Source organism: Nerophis lumbriciformis, linkage group LG03 (genome assembly GCF_033978685.3).
Source record: "Nerophis lumbriciformis linkage group LG03, RoL_Nlum_v2.1, whole genome shotgun sequence".
In the NCBI taxonomy this organism is placed as follows: domain Eukaryota; kingdom Metazoa; phylum Chordata; class Actinopteri; order Syngnathiformes; family Syngnathidae; genus Nerophis; species Nerophis lumbriciformis.
In genome coordinates this window covers 62,737,501-62,757,997 of record NC_084550.2, presented here as the reverse complement: position 1 = coordinate 62,757,997, position 20,497 = coordinate 62,737,501, and the positions used below count along the sequence as shown (strand labels likewise).

Sequence of the window (20,497 nt, the reverse complement as noted above, 5' to 3'; positions counted from 1 at the left end):
TCACACTATTACCGGTATGTTAGATCCACTATGGACTGGACTCTCACACTATTATGTCAGACCCACTCGACATCTCCCCTAGGGGGGCAAGGTCACCCACATATGTGGTCCTCTCCAATGTTTCTCATAGTCATTCACATCGACGTCCCATTGTGAGTTTTTCCTTGCCCTTATGTGGGCTCTGAACCGAGGATGTCGTTGTGGCTTGTGCAGCCCTTTGAGACACTTGTGATTTAGGGCTATATAAATAGGGGAGATAAAAGGTAAAAGTCAGATTTTTGCATTTTATTATTAGTATTTTTTTTATATTTATTTAGTCTTCTTCTACTCACCCCAGTGCTGCGTCACTGTCACACAAATGCCTCGTCGTTGCCCCCCTGTGGAGTGGCGGGAGTACTGCATACATGATCAACCCTAGTTTGATTGGTTTCATCAGGCCTATTTGGGTGATGGTCAGTGGGCTGAATGAAAGGTTGAATAGTCCTTCTGTACACCATATCAAGTATGCCAAGAACCACTTTGACATTGACTCCCCGCTTCTCAAGAATATGCAGTAATGACATTGGAATGTCGTTGATAAGTGCGAGCGAATGATATCTAGACGATTGCAAGGCGTACAGGACAGATACAAATACCTGGGGAGTCCTACAAGCCGACCACGAGGAGGCACCCAAATACCTTGGGAGGGTGAGGCAGATTCTGAAAAGCCAGCTGAATGGCTAGAAAAAGATACAGACAATGAACAGCAGTTTCCCTGCCAGTAATCAGATACCATGCTGGCATTATACCCCGAACACTGGAAGAAATGCAAGCCACTGATACCAAGGCACCATAGCTCCTGAGTCCTCACAATGCATGGAGGGTTCCACCCTAAGTCCGGCATCCTGAGGCTGGACACGACGCAAAGAGAGAAGCCGAGGAGGACTAGCAAGTGTCACAGACAGGTAAGAAGATGGCACCCTGCGGGGACGACCCGCTCAGTGAACGTCTCCGGCAACAGAAGCCTAGTAAGGAGCAGGAGCCAGGTGGTCTTTGAGTACTCTAATATTTGCTGCCACCTTGTGGACAATGTGAGTAAATCAGATCAATGACCTTCAGCGTTTACTTAAATGCCACAATCCAAACAACCTTCCCTAGTCATGGTGCAAAAAAGAAAATGCAACTAACATAAAGGTCAACACACGGTCACACATAACACAACCTGCTCACTGAACTTAGTGAATATTATGAAAAACGTCCAAACACCATGAAAAAAAATTCCAAATGACATCCATTTTAATCCACTAGAGCAGTGGTTCTCAAATGGGGGTACTTGAAGGTATACCAAGGGGTACGTGAGATTTTTTTTAAATATTCTAAAAATAGCAACAATTCAAAAATCCTTTATAAATATATTTATTGAATAATACTTCAACAAAATATGAATGTACGTTCATAAACTGAACATCAAATCAAGTAGGCTGTTCCATTCATTACAATGCAATATTCAGTGTTGACAGCTAGATCCATAAATATTGATAATAAAGATTTATTTTTTTGTGAAGAAATGTTTAGAATGAAGTCCATGAATCCAGATGGATCTCTATTAAAATCCCCAAAAGAGGGCACTTTAAGTTGATGATTACTTCTATGTGTAAAAATCTTTATTTATAATTGAATCACTTGTCTATTTTTCAACAAGTTTTTAGTTGTTTTTTTTTTTTTTTTTTCCAAATAGTTCAAGAAAGACCTCTACAAATTAGCAATATTTGCACTGTTATACAATTTAATAAATCAGAAACTGATGACATAATTAATGGCTTTTTGCCGATATTCGATATTCCGATATTGTCCAACTCTTTAATTACCGATACTGATATCAACCGATACCGATATCAACTGATATATACAGTCGTGGAATTAACACATTATTATGCCTAATTTGGACAACCAGGTATGGTGAAGATAAGGTTTTTTTTTTTTTTTAATTAATAAAATAAAATAAGATAAATAAATTAAAAACATTTTCTTGAATAAAAAAGAAAGTAAAACAATATAAAAACAGTTACTTTGAAACTAGTAATTAATGAAAATGAGTCAAATTAAGTGTTAAAGGTTAGTACTATTAGTGGACCAGCAGCACGCACAATCATGTGTGCTTACGGACTGTATCCCTTGCAGACTGTATTGATATATATTGATATATAATGTAGGAACCAGAATATTAATAACAGAAAGAAACAACCCTTTTGTGTGAATGAGTGTAAATGGGGGAGGGAGGTTTTTTGGGTTGGTGCACTAATTGTAAGTGTATCTTGTGTTTTTTATGTTGATTTAATAATAATTAAAAAAAAACGATATTGATATTTTAAAAAATGATACCGATATTACATTTTAACGCATTTATCGGCTGATTATATCGGCAGGCCGATATTGTCGGACATCTCTAGACATAATGCTGTATTTTACTTCTTTATCTCTTTTTTTCAACCAAAAATGCTTTGCTCTGATTAGGGGGTACTTGAATTAAAAAAATGTTCACATGGGGTACATCACTGAAAAAAGGTTGAGAACCACTGCATTAGAGTGCATGATGGGCTTTTAGCCTAGTGGTTATCACACTTACCTCTAATTCGGGCAGCGTGGGTGTGCGTCCTAAATACCAGGCGGTCCCTCCCTGAATGCTACATATTTGCTGTCACCTTGTGGACAATGTGAGTAAATCAGATCAATTACCTTTTTTTCCAGAAAAACACAGCATTTACTTATATGCCACAATCCAAACAACCTTCCACAGTCATGGTGCAAAAAAGAAAAAAAACGATACTGATAATAATAAAAAAAAACAACGATACCAATAATTTCCGACATTACATTTTAAAGCATTTATCGGCTGATAATATTGGCAGGCCGATATTATCGGACATCTCTAGTTTTACCCTTTAAAATCGTTTTTAATCATATTTATTTTTATATTGGTTTTATATTTATTTTTGTCTTTTGTTTCTATTCAGTCATTGGTGGCATACTTGCCAACCCTCCCGAATTTTCAGGGAGACTCCCGAAATTCAGCGCCTCTCCCGAAAACCTCTCAGGACAAATATTCTCCCGAAAATCTCCCGATTTTCAGCCGGAGCTGGAGGCCACGCCCCCTCCAGCTCCATGCGGACCTGAGTGAGGACAGCCTTTTCTTTATGACAACAGGGGTGACAAGAACTAAATAATCCAGACTAGAGATACATTGTATTATTATGTTTATCTTACCTAAAAATAAATATATTTATTAATTAAAAATAAAAAATAAAAAATGTTTACTATATTTTGCTAAAAACATCAAAATTAATTGTAATTTTATTTATTTTTTCTGCCTCCTTATTACATCCAGCCATAGATTTATACATTAAAATAAACATATTTGAAATCATTCATTTTAAATGATCATAATAATTCATTTAAAATGACCATATTTAATTATTAAAATAATTACTTGTTTATCAACAACTTTAGTATTTTATTCATTACATTTTGAAGCTCTCAGAAGCCAAGTTATGTTATATTCCTTAAGATTTATTTATGCAAATTTGAAGTATCAATTATCTAAACACAGTTTTGTTTGCATACTTTCAGGATGTGTATATATATATATATATATATATATATATATATATGTATGTACGTATGTATATATATTTGTATGAAATACTTGACTTGGTGAGTTCTCGCTGTCAATATACTCCTCCCCTCTTAACCACGCCCCCCTCACCTCTTAACCACGCCCCCGTCCCGACCACGCCCCCCACCCCCCACCTCCCGAAATCGGAGGTCTCAAGGTTGGCAAGTATGATTGGTGGAGCTGAGGATAATATTTGAATATTGTTTTTAATATTGTTGTGCAGCACTTTGGAAACATTTCTGTTGTTTAAATGTGCTTATACAAATAAAGTGGATTGATTGATGCGTACGAACGTTAAAAAATTCGGAAGGCGCAAACGAAATTTCGTGCTCTTACTTTTACAAGCCTTTCCGGAAGTGGTCTCTCCTCCCTGCAGCTGACTTGACTGGCCGAACAAGGTGCTTCTCGGTTGAGTCACTCTTTTTTTTTTTTTTTTTTTTCCTCAGCAGGGCGGACTCTTGGACTAAACTTTGACTTTGACCTGCCGTCACCAAACCTTTTGTTTATGTTCTCTCGCCGGTAGCCTCTTTTTTTCCCGGTGTTTTGTTGTTTCTGTCGGCGGCTCCGGGCGAGGAGGAGCTGCGGTCCGATGCAGGCAGGTGATGGACGGCAGCCTCAGTCCAGGTGTGCACACTCAGACCATTTTATTCCTTTTAAACACAACATCGATGCTGACAAGAATACATTTCCCCGGTTAAGAACTTGTGTTTTGACTTGTGTGTTGTGACGAGCCAGTGACGAGTCAATACAAACACACATGTTCCAACATGGCAGCCTGTTGCTAAATCCTGTAAAAGTACGTTAGCTATACTTTACTTCTGTGAGTGTAGTGCGATGTTTAGACATGCTATCTTCTTATTTTCATACTTTTCTCAGCCCTAAACACTTTTATCTGGACCCAAAATAATGCAGATCATAGCACTTACCAAGCCTCCAATTACTGATATGCTGTTTACACATTTGCATAGTATACATCCATCCATCTTCTTCCGCTTATCCGAGGTCGGGTCACGGGGGCAGCAGCCTAAGCAGGAAAGCCCAGACTTCCCTCTCCCCAGCCACTTCGTCCAGCTCCTCCCAGGGGATCCCGAGGCGTTCCCAGGCCAGCCGGGAGACAAAGTCTTCCCAACGTGTCCTGGGTCTTCCCCGTGGCCTCCTACCGGTCGGACGTGTCCCAAACACCTCCCGAGGGAGGCGTTCGGGTGGCAAGAGTTTACAGTAGGGCTGAAAACTGTATCGCGATACAAGTTTCCGGTGCAATAGACGTGGAGTGGATCTAGTTAATAGTGTGAGAGTCCAGTCCTTAGTGGATCTAACATAATAGTGTGAAAGTCCAGTCCATAGTGGATCTAACATAACAGTGTGAGTCCAGTCCATAGTGGATCTAACATAATAGTGAGAGTCCAGTCCATAGTGGATCTAACATAATAGTGTGAGAGTCCAGTCCATAGTGGATCTAACATAATAGTGTGAGAGTCCAGTCCATAGTGGATCTAACATAATAGTGAGAGTACAGTCCATAGTGGATCTAACATAATAGTGAGAGTCCAGTCCATAGTGGATCTAACATAATAGTGAGAGTCCAGTCCATAGTGGATCTAACATAATAGTGAGAGTCCAGTCCATAGCATAATAGTGTGAGAGTCCGGGCCATAGTGGATCTAACATAATAGTGAGAGTCCAGTCCATAGTGGATCTAACATAATAGTGTGAGAGTCCAGTCCATAGTGGATCTAACATAATAGTGTGAGAGTCCAGTCCATAGTGGATCTAACATAATAGTGAGAGTACAGTCCATAGTGGATCTAACATAATAGTGAGAGTCCAGTCCATAGTGGATCTAACATAATAGTGAGAGTCCAGTCCATAGTGGATCTAACATAATAGTGAGAGTCCAGTCCATAGCATAATAGTGTGAGAGTCCGGGCCATAGTGGATCTAACATAATAGTGAGAGTCCAGTCCATAGTGGATCTAACATAATAGTGTGAGAGTCCAGTCCATAGTGGATCTAACATAATAGTGTGAGAGTCCAGTCCATAGTGGATCTAACATAATAGTGTGAGAGTCCAGTCCATAGTGGATCTAACATAATAGTGTGAGAGTCCAGTCCATAGTGGATCTAACATAATAGTGAGAGTACAGTCCATAGGGGATCTAACATAATAGTGAGAGTACAGTCCATAGTGGATCTAACATAATAGTGAGAGTCCAGTCCATAGTGGATCTAACATAATAGTGAGAGTCCAGTCCATAGCATAATAGTGTGAGAGTCCAGTCCATAGTGGATCTAACATAATAGTGTGAGAGTCCAGTCCATAGTGGATCTAACATAAGATTGTGAGTGTCCAGTCCATAGTGGATCTAACATAATAGTGAGAGAGTCCAGTCCATAGTGGATCTAACATAATAGTGTGAGAGTCCAGTCCATAGTGGATCTAACATAATAGTGTGAGAGTCCAGTCCATAGTGGATCTAACATAATAGTGTGAGAGTCCAGTCCATAGTGGATCTAACATAATAGTGAGAGTACAGTCCATAGTGGATCTAACATAATAGTGAGAGTACAGTCCATAGTGGATCTAACATAATAGTGAGAGTCCAGTCCATAGTGGATCTAACATAATAGTGTGAGAGTCCAGTCCATAGTGGATCTAACATAATAGTGTGAGAGTCCAGTCCATAGTGGATCTAACATAATAGTGTGAGAGTCCAGTCCATAGTGGATCTAACATAATAGTGAGAGTACAGTCCATAGTGGATCTAACATAATAGTGAGAGTCCAGTCCATAGTGGATCTAACATAATAGTGAGAGTCCAGTCCATAGTGGATCTAACATAATAGTGAGAGTCCAGTCCATAGCATAATAGTGTGAGAGTCCGGGCCATAGTGGATCTAACATAATAGTGAGAGTCCAGTCCATAGTGGATCTAACATAATAGTGTGAGAGTCCAGTCCATAGTGGATCTAACATAATAGTGTGAGAGTCCAGTCCATAGTGGATCTAACATAATAGTGTGAGAGTCCAGTCCATAGTGGATCTAACATAATAGTGAGAGTACAGTCCATAGTGGATCTAACATAATAGTGAGAGTCCAGTCCATAGTGGATCTAACATAATAGTGAGAGTCCAGTCCATAGCATAATAGTGTGAGAGTCCAGTCCATAGTGGATCTAACATAATAGTGTGAGAGTCCAGTCCATAGTGGATCTAACATAATAGTGTGAGAGTCCAGTCCATAGTGGATCTAACATAATAGTGTGAGAGTCCAGTCCATAGTGGATCTAACATAATAGTGTGAGAGTCCAGTCCATAGTGGATCTAACATAATAGTGAGAGTACAGTCCATAGTGGATCTAACATAATAGTGAGAGTACAGTCCATAGTGGATCTAACATAATAGTGAGAGTCCAGTCCATAGCATAATAGTGTGAGAGTCCAGTCCATAGTGGATCTAACATAATAGTGAGAGTCCAGTCCATAGTGGATCTAACATAATAGTGAGAGTCCAGTCCATAGTGGATCTAACATAATAGTGTGAGAGTCCAGTCCATAGTGGATCTAACATAATAGTGTGAGAGTCCAGTCCATAGTGGATCTAACATAATAGTGTGAGAGTCCAGTCCATAGTGGATCTAACATAATAGTGAGAGTACAGTCCATAGTGGATCCAACATAATAGTGAGAGTCCAGTCCATAGTGGATCTAACATAATAGTGAGAGTCCAGTCCATAGCATAATAGTGTGAGAGTCCAGTCCATAGTGGATCTAACATAATAGTGTGAGAGTCCAGTCCATAGTGGATCTAACATAATAGTGTGAGAGTCCAGTCCATAGTGGATCTAACATAGTAGTGTGAGAGTCCAGTCCATAGTGGATCTAACATAATAATGAGAGTACAGTCCATAGTGGATCTAACATAATAGTGAGAGTCCAGTCCATAGTGGATCTAACATAATAGTGAGAGTCCAGTCCATAGCATAATAGTGTGAGAGTCCAGTCCATAGTGGATCTAACATAATAGTGAGAGTCCAGTCCATAGTGGATCTAACATAATAGTGAGAGTCCAGTCCATAGTGGATCTAACATAATAGTGAGAGTCCAATCCATAGTGGATCTAACATAATAGTGAGAGTCCAGTCCATAGTGGATCTAACATAATAGTGTGAGAGTCCAGTTCATAGTGGATCTAACATTATAGTGAGAGTCCAGTTCATAGTGGATCTAACATAATAGTGTGAGAGTCCAGTCCATAGTGGATCTAAAATAATTGTATGAGAGTCCAGTCCATAGTGGATCTAACATAATAGTGTGAGAGTCCAGTCCATAGTTGATCTAACATAATAGTGTGAGAGTCCAGTCAGAATCAGAATCAGAATCAGCTTTATTGTCATTACGCAAGGTAACGAGATTGAGGCCATTCCATACAGTACGATGTGTGCATGCTAGAAAAACAATGTGCAAATATATAAAAATATAAAAAATGTATAAGTGCAATGAATATGGTGTGAAATGAATATATACATCAAAAAAAACAAAACAGGGTGGATGGTGGAATGGGTTATTGCACCGAAGAGAAGGCAGTTATGAGGGACAATGGGGCAGTCCGTTCAGGATGGTTATGGCCCTGGGGAAGAAGCTGTTCTTTAGCCTGTTTGTTTTGGTTTTAATGCACCTGTAGCGCTTCCCAGAGGGCAGCAGGTGGAACAGGTCAGAGCCAGGGTGGGTGCTGTCCTTGATGATGGCACTGGCTCTGTTGAGGCAGCGGGAGATGTAGATGTCCGTCAAAGAGGGGAGAGGGCGGCCGATGATCTTCTGAGCCGTCTTGACCACTCTTTGCAGCCTCTCCCTGTCTGCTGCAGTGCAGCTGACGTACCATACCGTAATACAGTAGGTCAGCAGGCTCTCGATGGACGAGCGGTAGAAGGTCAGCAGCAGGTCAGGCTTCAGGTTGTACTTCCCGAGGACTCTAAGGAAGTGTAGCCGCTGCTGAGCCTTCTTGATGATTGATGTGGTGTTGACTGTCCAGGAGAAGTCATTAGAGATGTGGACTCCAAGGTACCTGAACGTGTGGACCCTCTCTACACGCTCGCCGTTGATGTAGATGGGGGCAGGGTCGGTGCTGCTCCTCCTGAAGTCGACGATGATCTCTCTGGTCTTGCTGGTGTTGAGAGCGAGGTTGTTCTCCGAAGACCAGGCCGTCAGCTTCAGGACCTCCTCTCTGTAGGCAGCCTCGTCACCCCTGGAGATGAGCCCGACCACTGTGGTATCGTCGGCGAACTTGACGGTAAGGTTGTCACTGTGGGCCGGACTGCAGTCATGGGTGTAAAGGCAGTAGAGGAGGGGGCTCAGCACACAGCCCTGTGGGGAGCCGATGCTCAGCGTGCGGGAGGATGAGAGGTGCGGGCCAAGTCTCACATTCTGGGGTCGGTCCGTTAGGAAGTCCCTTATCCAGGCGTTTGTGAGAGGGGGGAGGCCAAGAGTGTCCAGTTTATTGCAGAGTCTGTCCGGGATTATTGTATTGAAGGCAGAGCTATAGTCCACAGAGAGCATCCGGACGTAGCTCTGCTGCTGCTCCAGGTGGTTCAGAGCAGAGTGGAGAGCAACAGCGATGGCGTCCTCTGTGGACCTGTTCGCCCGGTATGCGAACTGGTGGGGGTCGAAGTCTGGAGGGATATGGTCCTTGATGTGCTGGAGAACAAGTCGCTCGAAGCACTTCATGATTACTGGAGTGAGGGCCACTGGTCGGTAATCATTCAGGCTGGTGATGGGAGACTTCTTCGGCACCGGGATTATTGTAGATGACTTCAGGCAGGATGGGATGACTGCCTGAGCCAGGGAGAGGTTGAAGATCCTGGTGAGGGGGGGAGCGAGCTGGTGGGCGCACGTCCTGAGCACCTTTCCAGGTACTCCGTCTGGTCCGGTAGCCTTCCTGGGGTTCACAGCCAGGAGCACTCGTCTGACACTGTGCTCCTGTACAGTGAGTGGAGTGGCGCCGGAGCCCGGTGGGGGCGAGGGCAGGGCTGGAGCAGATGAGTGTCGCTGGGGGGTTTCGAAACGGGCAAAGAAACAGTTAAGCTCCTCTGCCAGTGTCGCACTCTGATCCGCAGTTGTCATATTGCAGCCTCTGAAGTTCGTGATGTCATGAATGCCCCGCCACACCTCCCGTGAGTTTTTGCTGGACAGATGGGACTCTATGCACCTCCTGTGGTCCGCCTTTGCTTTTTTAATCCCTCTCTTCAGGTCGGCTCTAGCAACACTGTACAGTGCCCTGTCCCCTGACCTGAAGGCTGCGTCGCGGGCCCTGAGGAGTGTGCGGACTTGGCTGGTCATCCAGGGTTTCTTGTTGGGGTAAACCCGGATGGTTTTTTCCACAGTCACATTCCCGATGCAGAACTTTATGTAGTCCAGCACCGTTCCTGTGGCTGTCTCCAGCTCCTGTTGTTGGAAGAGGTCCCAGTCTGTGTGTTGGAAGCAGTCCTGAAGTTTGGGGAGTGCATCGTCAGGCCAGGTCATAACAGTCTTTGTGATAGGCCTGGCCTGGCGTCTGATGGGGGTGTAGGTAGGAGAGAGCAGGAGGGAAAGATGGTCTGACTGTCCAAGCTGGGGCAGGGGTGTAGCTCTGTACGCGTGCTTTATGTTGGTATACACGTGGTCCAGGGTGTTCTTGCCCCTTGTAGAACACTTCACGTGCTGGTAGAACTTAGGGAGTACAGTCTTCAGATTGGCCTTATTAAAATCCCCTGCTATGATATGAACACCGTCGGGGTGGGCCCGCTGCTGTTCGTTGACGGTGTTCAGCAGAAGAGAGAGCGCTGTGTTTACTTTGGCGTCCGGTGGAATATACACAGCCGTGATGATAACAACAGACAGCTCTCTCGGGAGAAAAAAAGGCCGACATCTAACAGACATGTACTCCACGTCCGGGCAACAGTGCTGTTCAGTGATTGTCCCGTTGTTGCACCAGTTCTCATGCACGTAGATACAGAGCCCCCCTCTTCTGCTCTTACCGGAGTCCTTAGTTCTGTCCCGGCGGAGCAGAGTGCGTCCGGCTAGCTGCATGCTAGCATCGGGTATTTCCGGGTGAAGCCAGGTTTCGGTGATAATCATAGCACAACAGTCCCGAACATAGCGGTTTCCAGCAAGTTGTAACTCCAGGTCGTCCATCTTCTGTACAAGGGATCTGGCATTAGAGAGGAACAGGCTCGGTAGAGGTGGCTTGTGGGGTTGTTTCCTAAGCCTGAGCAAGACGCCGGACCTGCGGCCACGCTTCTGCTTCCTCTCCCTCCTCCGTCTACGCCGTCTCCCAGACCCGACAACAAACCACGGAGAGCCCTGTGCTCTCGCTATGTCATCTGGGATGTTGTGCTCGTGGTGAAAGTCGCTCGAAACAGATATCTGGTGCGAGTTACCGATATCCAAGAGTGACTGGCGGGTGTACCGGGTGTTTGCAGTACAGGTGGTGCACAAAAGGAAAAAAAACATGAAGAAAAGAAGGAAGAAAGAGCACTGAAATGGAGAGCCGTAAGCCGCTGCGTCTGTGCGCGCCGCCATCTTGGATTTTTTTTTTTTTTTTTTTTTTTTTTTTTTAGTCCATAGTGGATCTAACATAATAGTGTGAGAGTCCAGTCCATAGTGGATCTAACATAATAGTGTGAGAGTCCAGTCCATAGTGGATCTAACATAATAGTGAGAGTCCACCATTGGTGGGCGTGTGCTGGCCAATCACAGGCGTCCTCTCACACAAGTGGGCGGGGTCACGATCGTACTGTAAAGAAGGGAGTAAACCAGCAATAAAAAAGAGTGGGTCATTACTTCTGTGATGATCCCCTCCAGGCATGTTGGAGGATAAAACTGATGGCTTTTATTAGCGTGTCTGGATTTGTTTCCCCCATTTAAAGTCCAATTTGATTCCGATTAAGCGTCACACACACACACACAGGCCTGAGGGCGAGTCATGTGACTTGCTGGAAACATCAGTTATAGGAACAATAAATCAACAATATTGGGAAGATATAAACACCGACACAACAAGTGTTTTCTTGTTTTTTGGCTTTGGACGTGATGTACTCGCACAGGCCGAGACGCTACGTTCTGTATGTGCCTGTTGTATGATGACGCAGAAATGATAACATTGTTTATTAATGTTTTTATTTGAATGTTTGATCATATAAAAGATCCTTGTGGTTCATATTCCCAAAAGCTTATTTTTCGTGCCGCAACCAAACCATTCTATAATTATTCCGAGTTGGTAATGAACTGTTCCAGTGTCAAACTGCACAGTAGTGGAAGTGTAAAAAAAAAAAAAAAATAGATTTTCCGATTAGTCACGATTTTTATTTGTTACGATTAAAAAAAATAGACAATTTTTTCTTTTTTCTTTCCAATCTGTCTTGTTCATATTGTTGCCCATATCTGCTGTACATATTCACTTTAGAACAAGGGTGGGCAATTCATTTTTACCGGGGGCCGCATGAGCAACCTAAGCACTGCTGGAGGGCCACACCGACAATATTTCAATTAAATTTTGCTCAAATTATTTTTGATATACCGTAAGATAAATAATAATAATTTAATTTAATCTAACTTAACTTTATACAAAAGCAGATTGCTTTTGAGGGTTTTATTTTTAACACTGTCTTACACAACACTTCCTGATGTATAATACAATGCAAAAATGTCAATTTCTGTCACTTTATCCTGCATCCTCTTTTTAAAAGTCCAACATTTTTCCCCGTCAGATTTGGACAACCATCTGTTGTCACACCTGCCAGCTTGTCCCATTTCAGTCCTAACATGTCCAAACACGCATTTACCTATGTGAACAAGTCATTACCTGTGGTTGTCTCTTTAATTGACTGCATGGCTGCCAGCTCCTCCGTGATTTGAAAGTCTGCAGTTATCCCACGTAAGAAGATGAGCAGCTGGGCGGTGTTACGTACATCGCAGCTCTCATCCAAAGCCAGCGAAAAACAGTCAAAAGTCGGCCGTTCTGTTCTTCAGCTGAAGCTCCAAGTTTCCAGCGATGAGATGATCTCAACCCGCCTCGTTACAGTGCGTCGGGAGAGTGACACGTTCTCAAATGCGCTCCTCTTCTCCGGGCATATCAGCGCAACAGAGTCCAATAAGCACTCCTTAATAAACTCTCCGTCAGAAAACACCTTACTTTTTCTGGCGATTTTGTGAGAAATGACGAAACTTGTCCTGATGGCTGCATCTCGGGGGGGGTGAACTTTGGCAAGAAGTCCTTGTTGGGTTTGCAGTTTTACCATCAACAGACAGATTCCTGTATTTTTCCTCGTGTTTCGTCGTGTAGTGGCGATTGAAATGATATTCTTTAAACACAGCAACCTGTGTACCACAAATTAAGCACACGGCTTTACCTTTAATTTCTGTAAAGAAATACTTGGCAGTCCATGTCTTGTTGAAAACACGCCATTCGTCATCAACTTTTCTCTTTTTAGCGTCTCGGGGATAAACATGCATCACTTGTCGCTGTGCACCTTCACTCACAGGTTACACACGGACATACGCCCATAAATAACACCTTTCAAAATAAAAGCAGCAGAGTTGTACTGCACGCACGACATAGATGTTTTTTTTAAATTTATTTTGTAATTCATGATTGGCCTCACGCGGGCCTCCGATTGCCCAGGTCTGCTTTAGAACATTTATTTATTTATTTGTATTTGACTTTATTCAATATTTGGGTAGAATTTTTTTTTTTTTTTTTAAGTTTTCTTTTATGTAATATTGAAATTGATCAGAGCTGTTTGTGTTTTATGGAGGAATGTAGTCAATCATCGAACTGGCATCCAATGTTATTAAAAATGTATAGATTTTGAATCGAGAATCGCTTTAATGAGAGAATCGATTCTGAATCGAATCGTTACCCCTAAAGAACCGAATCGAATCGTGTGCTGCCCGAAGATTCACAGCCCTGGTAAATAGTAATATGTAACACCTATTAAGGGGAGGCAAGGGGGGGCTTTAGGGGCAATGACGTCAAAAGGGGCGGGGCCTAAATGCACCATCTGTTCAGGGGGTCTGTGATAAATGATGTCAGGCGCTGTGGGCGTGGCCTAAACAGGAATTAAAACCGGAAAGTTAAAGTACCAATCATTGTCACACATGCACGAGGTGTGGTGAAATTATTCTCTGCATTTGACCCATCACCTTGTTCCACCCCCTGGGAGGTGAGGGGAGCAGTGAGCAGCAGCGCTGGCCGCGCCCGGGAACAATTTTTGGTGATTTAAACCCCAATTCCAACCCTTGATGCTGAGTGCCAAGCAGGGAGGTAATGGTCCCATTTTTATAGTCTTTGGTATGACTCGGCCGGGGTTTGAACTCACGACCTACCCATCTCAGGACACTGATCAATTAGGTAAATGTTTATAGGTTTTTAAGAAGTCCACCATTTTTTTTTGTAATCCAAACGTAATAATAGTTTATGACCCCTACAGGCGGAAGTAGGTATTTTGTTGTGTAGTTTTTTAATGTATCCGCCATCTTTGTTTGTAGTCAAGATTCACCATACTGCAATTGTTACACAGCAGTGTTGTCTGAGGTTTTGTTTTTTTAACAAAGGGCATTTCTGTACTTTATGAGTAAACTTGGATAGTTATCACAACTCGACGTGTAGTCCGTCTAACCCACAAATCAGTATTAATGATTAAGTAAGTGACCCACCCAGGCACGGAGCGATACCACACACCATCCTCACTCCTGGTTTCAACTTTTGGTTCTTTTTAAAAGTGTATTCAACTTTGTTTCTCCTTAAAAGCCTAAATAGCATGTTAGCATGGATTAGCTTGCCGTCATTGATTGACCAAATATGCCTGATTAGCACTCCAACAAGTCAATAACATCAACAAAGCTCACCTTTGTGCATTCACGCACAGCATAAAACGTTTGGTGGACAAAATGAGACAAAGAAGGAGTGGCATAAAACACGTCTTTTCTGTGGCAGCGTCGGAGAGAGTTGTACATGTAAACAAACCACGGTGAGTTCAAGGACCGGCGATGGTGTGTGTTGCTGAACCTGACTTGGACATTATCTGGACTGGACCTGGTTTTTAAAAAAAAACTTTAAACGAAGCTAATTTCATTTACAACCAGGTCTGGTGAAAATAAGGTCCTTTTTTATTTTATTTTATTTATTTATTTTTTAAGATAAGATAAATAAATATTTTCCTGGATAAAAAAGAAGGTAAAACAGTATAAAAAATAATTACATAAAATTTTTTTAAAAAAAAGTAATTAAATGAAAATGTTAGTGGACCAGCAGGACAAACAATCAAGTGTGCTTCAGGGACTGTGTCCCTTGCAGAAGTGTTGTCCATGTTGTGGGAACCAGAATATTGGTAGCAGAAAGAAACAACCCCTTTTGTGTGAGTGGGTGTGTATGAGTGTGAATGGGGGAGGGAGGGTTTTTTTTTTTTGGGGGTTGATGCACTAGTTGAAAGTGTATCATGTGTTTTTTTCTATGTTGATTTAATTAAAAAACATTTTTTTTTAAACAAATAAATAAAAACCACGGTGAGTTCAAGGACCGGCGATATTAGTAGGACAAAACGACACTTGCCAAGTCCTCTCATTAGTAACGCATGTTTAATATAAACTGTGGGATTTATAATTAGGAAGGTTGGTGTCATGTTTGTCCTATGTCTGTTGGTGAAGGGGCCGTGCCAGCAACTTGAGGGTTCCAGGTTCAATCCCAGCTTCTGCCAACCTAGTTACTGCCGCTGTGCCCTTGGGCAAGACACTTTACCCACCTGCTCCCAGTGCCACCCACACTGGTTTAAATGTAACTTAGATATTGGGTTTCACTATGTAAAAGCGCTTTGAGTCACTAGAGAAAAGTGCTATATAAATATAATTCACTTCACTTCTATAGAAACCATATTAAAATAAAATGATATTTTTCCATTTTTATACATTTTTGAAAAAACTCAATGGACTACTCAGTGGCCTAGTGGTTAGAGCAGGAATGCTCATTACGTCGATCGCGAGCTACCGGTCGATCTCGGAGGGTGTGTCAGTCGATCACCAGCCAGGCATTAAAAAAATAGTCCTAAAAATGAGCGATCATAAATCTTCACTATGACGTCACTTTCGTCACTTGATTGACATTCACGGCACCCGAGGGTCTTCTGAGATGACGCTGGCTGCTGCCAGCTCCTTAAAATTACCGACTCGAAGGCGAGAAACACTTTATTTCAACAGACTCTGGCGCCATACCTGTTGTCAAAACTCCAAAGACCGACTGCACAGTTGCGCTAACAAAACAAGAGTCTCAGAAAGCTGGCGTGCACAAGCTAGCAAGCTATGGAGTTTGCCGACAATGTATTTCTTGTAAAGTGTATACAAAGGAGTACGGAAGCTGGACAAATAAGATGCCAAAAACCAACCACTTTCATGTGGTATTGGACAGAAAGGAGGACTTTTTTCTCCTCCATTCGAAAATGCGGACGTTTTTAGCACCACTGTCTGATTCCAATCACTGCAAGTCATCAGAATCAGGTAATACACCAACTTATATTCTTGTCTTCATGAAAGAAAGGAATCTATATGTGTTAAACATGCCTGTATTATCTTTAAACACCTTAACTTGTTAACAATATTAACTATATGTGTTAAACATGCTTGCATTATCTTTAAACACCTTTAACTTATTAACAATATTAACTATATGTGTTAAACATGCTTGTATGATCATTAAACACCTTTAACTTGTTAACAATATTAACTATATGTGTTAAACATGCTTGTATTATCTTTAAACACCTTTAAGTTATTAATAATATTAACTATATGTATTAAAGATGCTTGTATTATCATTAAACACCTTTAACTTGTTAACAATATTAACTATATGTATTAAACATACTTGTATTATCATTAAACACCTTTAATTTATTAACAATATTAACTATATGTATTAAACATTCTTGTATTATCATTAAACACCTTTAATTTATTAACAATATTAACTATATGTATTAAACATTCTTGTATTATCATTAAACACCTTTAATTTATTAACAATATTAACTGTGTTAAACATGATTGCATTATCATTAAACACCTTTAATTTATTAACAATATTAACTATATGTGTTAAACATGCTTGTATTATCATTAAACATCTTTAACTTATTAACAAAAACATATATTTCATAAATAAGTAAATATAAATGATATATATGAATGAGGTAGATCCCCACGACTTGATCAATTGAAAAGTAGCTCGCCTGCAGAAAAAGTGTGAGCACACCTGGGTTAGAGTGTCCACCCTGAGATGGGTAGGTTGTGAGTTCAAACCCCGGCCGAGTCATACCAAAGATTATAAAAATGGGAGCCATTACCTCCCTGCTTTGCATTCAGCATCTAGAGTGGGAATTGGGGGTTAAATCACCAAAAATTATTCCCGGGCGTGGCCACCGCTGCTGCTCACTGCTCCCCTCACCTCCCAGGGGGTGAACAAGGAGATGGGTCAAATGCAGAGGACACATTTTACCACACCTAGTGTGTGTGAGTGTGTGTGTGTGTGTGACTATCATTGGCGGCACCGGTTATCTACGTTTGCGGTAACATTTCATACAAAGCGCCCTGTCACTCTTGAATTGACATTTTCTTGGCGCAAACAGTGGCCCGCCAAAAAAGGCGTGATCTTCCAATTGGGCGAAGTTCTTGCGTCATGACGGGTGGAAGTCCAACTGTTGTTTGACTCCTAATCATGCGCTGTGTTTCAACATGAAAGCCAAAGTAGAAGCAGACTAACTGTCTTCCAGAGGCGGTGAACAGAAGACAATCCCAGATAGAAAGGAGAGGTCGTGTGGATCTTTTGTCGGAATGTTGCTCGTCCACAGTTGAGCGGAGATGACGTTTGTCCTGAAACTGTTGAATGCATCTCATTCCAGCATCAAGCACAGGTATGCTGCACTGCTAGCATGCGCCTGCCTCAAAGTCCCCTTTATCAACATGCAACAAGGGCAAAGTGACTAACTGGTACATGCCAACAAAATAAACTCAGAATAATCATAAAAAAAGATCTTATAGTGCATGAATGAATGCACAGTTGTTTTAGTCGTGTACCTGTTCTATAACACCCGTTTTAGTATTACATGTCAGCTTCAGTTTGTTTCAACTCTGCTTCCTCTGTAATCTTACAGAGATGCCACCAGGGGGCACTCTAGTTAAACCTGAAGCCTTCCTACTCAGTGGCCTAGTGCAGTGTCTTTCAACCACTGTACTGTGTACTATACTGTCTGGTATGCCGTGGGAGATAATGTCATTTCACCTAATTGGGTTGAAAAAAATTTTTTTGCAAACCAGTAATTTCATCCATCCATCCATCCATCTTCTTCCGCTTATCCGAGGTCGGGTCGCGGGGGCAGCAGCCTAAGCAGGGAAGCCCAGACTTCCCTCTCCCCAGCCACTTCGTCCAGCTCTTCCCGTGGGACCCCGAGGCGTTCCCAGGCCAGCCGGGAGACATAGTCTTCCCAACGTGTCCTGGGTCTTCCCCGCGGCCTCCTACCGGTCGGACGTGCCCTAAACACCTCCCTAGGGAGGCGTTCGGGTGGCATCCTGACCAGATGCCCGAACCACCTCATCTGGCTCCTCTCGATGTGGAGGAGCAGCGGCTTTACTTTGAGCTCCTCCCGGATGGCAGAGCTTCTCACCCTATCTCTAAGGGAGAGCCCCGCCACCCGGCGGAGGAAACTCATTTCGGCCGCTTGTACCCGTGATCTTGTCCTTTCGGTCATAACCCAAAGCTCATGACCATAGGTGAGGATGGGAACGTGGATCGACCGGTAAATTGAGAGCTTTGCCTTCCGGCTCAGCTCCTTCTTCACCACAACGGATCGATACAGCGTCCGCATTACTGAAGACGCCGCACCGATCCGCCTGTCGATCTCACGATCCACTCTTCCCTCACTCGTGAACAAGACTCCGAGGTACTTGAACTCCTCCACTTGGGGCAAAATCTCCTCCCCAACCCGAAGATGGCACTCCACCCTTTTCCGGGCGAGAACCATGGACTCGGACTTGGAGGTGCTGATTCTCATCCCAGTCGCTTCACACTCGGCTGCGAACCGATCCAGTGAGAGCTGAAGATCCTGGCCAGATGAAGCCATCAGGACCACATCATCTGCAAAAAGCAGAGACCTAATCCTGCAGCCACCAAACCAGATCCCCTCAACGCCTTGACTGCGCCTAGAAATTCTGTCCATAAAAGTTATGAACAGAATCGGTGACAAAGGGCAGCCTTGGCGGAGTCCAACCCTCACTGGAAACGTGTCCGACTTACTGCCGGCAATGCGGACCAAGCTCTGGCACTGAGCATACAGGGAGCGGACTGCCACAATCAGACAGTCCGATACCCCATACTCTCTGAGCACTCCCCACAGGACTTCCCGAGGGACACGGTCGAATGCCTTCTCCAAGTCCACAAAACACATGTAGATTGGTTGGGCAAACTCCCATGCACCCTCAAGGACCCTGCCGAGAGTATAGAGCTGGTCCACAGTTCCACGACCAGGACGAAAACCACACTGTTCCTCCTGAATCCGAGGTTCGACTATCTGGCGTAGCCTCCTCTCCAGTACACCTGAATAGACCTTACCAGGAAGGCTGAGGAGTGTGATCCCACGATAGTTAGAACACACCCTCTGGTTCCCCTTCTTAAAGAGAGGAACCACCACCCCGGTCTGCCAATCCAGAGGCACCGCCCCCGATGTCCACGCGATGCTGCAGAGTCTTGTCAACCAAGACAGCCCCACAGCATCCAGAGCCTTAAGGAACTCCGGGCGGGCAAACCAGTAATTATAATCCGTAAATGTGCAGTTGTTGAGTGTCTGTGCTGTCTAGAGCTCGGCAGAGTAACCGTGTAATATTCTTCCATATCAGTAGGTAGCTAATTGCTTTGTAGATGTCGGGAACCTGCCTCTGATGGCAGCCATAACTATTATCAATCAATCATCAATCAATGTTTATTTATATAGCCCTAAATCACAAGTGTCTCAAAGGGCTGCACAAGCCACAACGACATCCTTGGTACAAAGCCCACATAAGGGCAAGGAAAAACTCACCCCAGTGGGACGTCGATGTGAATGACTATGAGAAACCTTGGAGAGGACCGCATATGTGGGTAACCCCCCCTCTAGGGGAGACCGAATGCAATGGATGTCGAGTGGGTCTAACATAATATTGTGAGAGTCCAGTCCATAGTCATTTCATCAAAAAGAGAGAGACTATTTTGTATTGCAGTATCCGTCGTAGATACAGTTGTATCTGTGTTAATAGAACCCAGTTGTAGCTGGGATGCGTTGTCTTTAATCTCCTTTCTAATTAGTTCAATTTTCTTACTAAAGAAATTCATAAAGTCATCTGCCGAGTGGGTGGAGCTATTGGGAGGAGTCCCTTGTTGGCCCTCTATGAAAATGAGTTTGACACCTCTATTGAAGGTAGTTTTATTACACACTTTACTATACTATATTATACTTTTGTCAGGTTCAAACACTGATGACACCTATTAATCAGACAAGAAGCAAGGAATCATGCAGAGACAGAGTTCAATTTAGCTCGAGGAGACACGTGTTTTGGGCTGTATTCTAGTTACAGATCCAAACTACGTTCTGAAAGTCAAGCCCGCGCGCCTCCTCTATTTATTTGGAAGGGCCCTATTACATCACTGAAACTGTCGCTGAGGGAAGGGGGTAATCTCGACAACTCCAGTTAGACACAATATATGGTTATAGAATAAATAAAAATGAGTTGACGCAGGTCATATCGCCTTGTCTCTGCTCTGTCTGCGTCACGGCGGTGTTCAGCCTTAGCAG

The 20,497-nt window shown here is 43.1% G+C and overlaps 1 protein-coding gene across 3 annotated transcripts in view; it reads left to right on the top strand.

Annotated features, from left to right (window-relative positions):
• Positions 1–4,016: 4,016 nt before the first annotated feature.
• The window catches only part of arhgef3 (Rho guanine nucleotide exchange factor (GEF) 3), an 81,095-nt gene continuing 64,614 nt past the window's right edge, over positions 4,017–20,497 (top strand). For 2 of the 3 annotated variants that reach the window (XM_061940885.2, XM_072912864.1), the window contains exon 1: positions 17,488–17,587. In XM_061940885.2, coding sequence (XP_061796869.2) covers positions 17,535–17,587 — 53 coding nt within the window. In that variant the 5' untranslated portion in view covers positions 17,488–17,534. Of the gene's footprint in view, positions 4,277–17,487; positions 17,588–20,497 lie in introns of those variants that run through there. The other variant, XM_072912865.1, reaches the window with a different exon arrangement.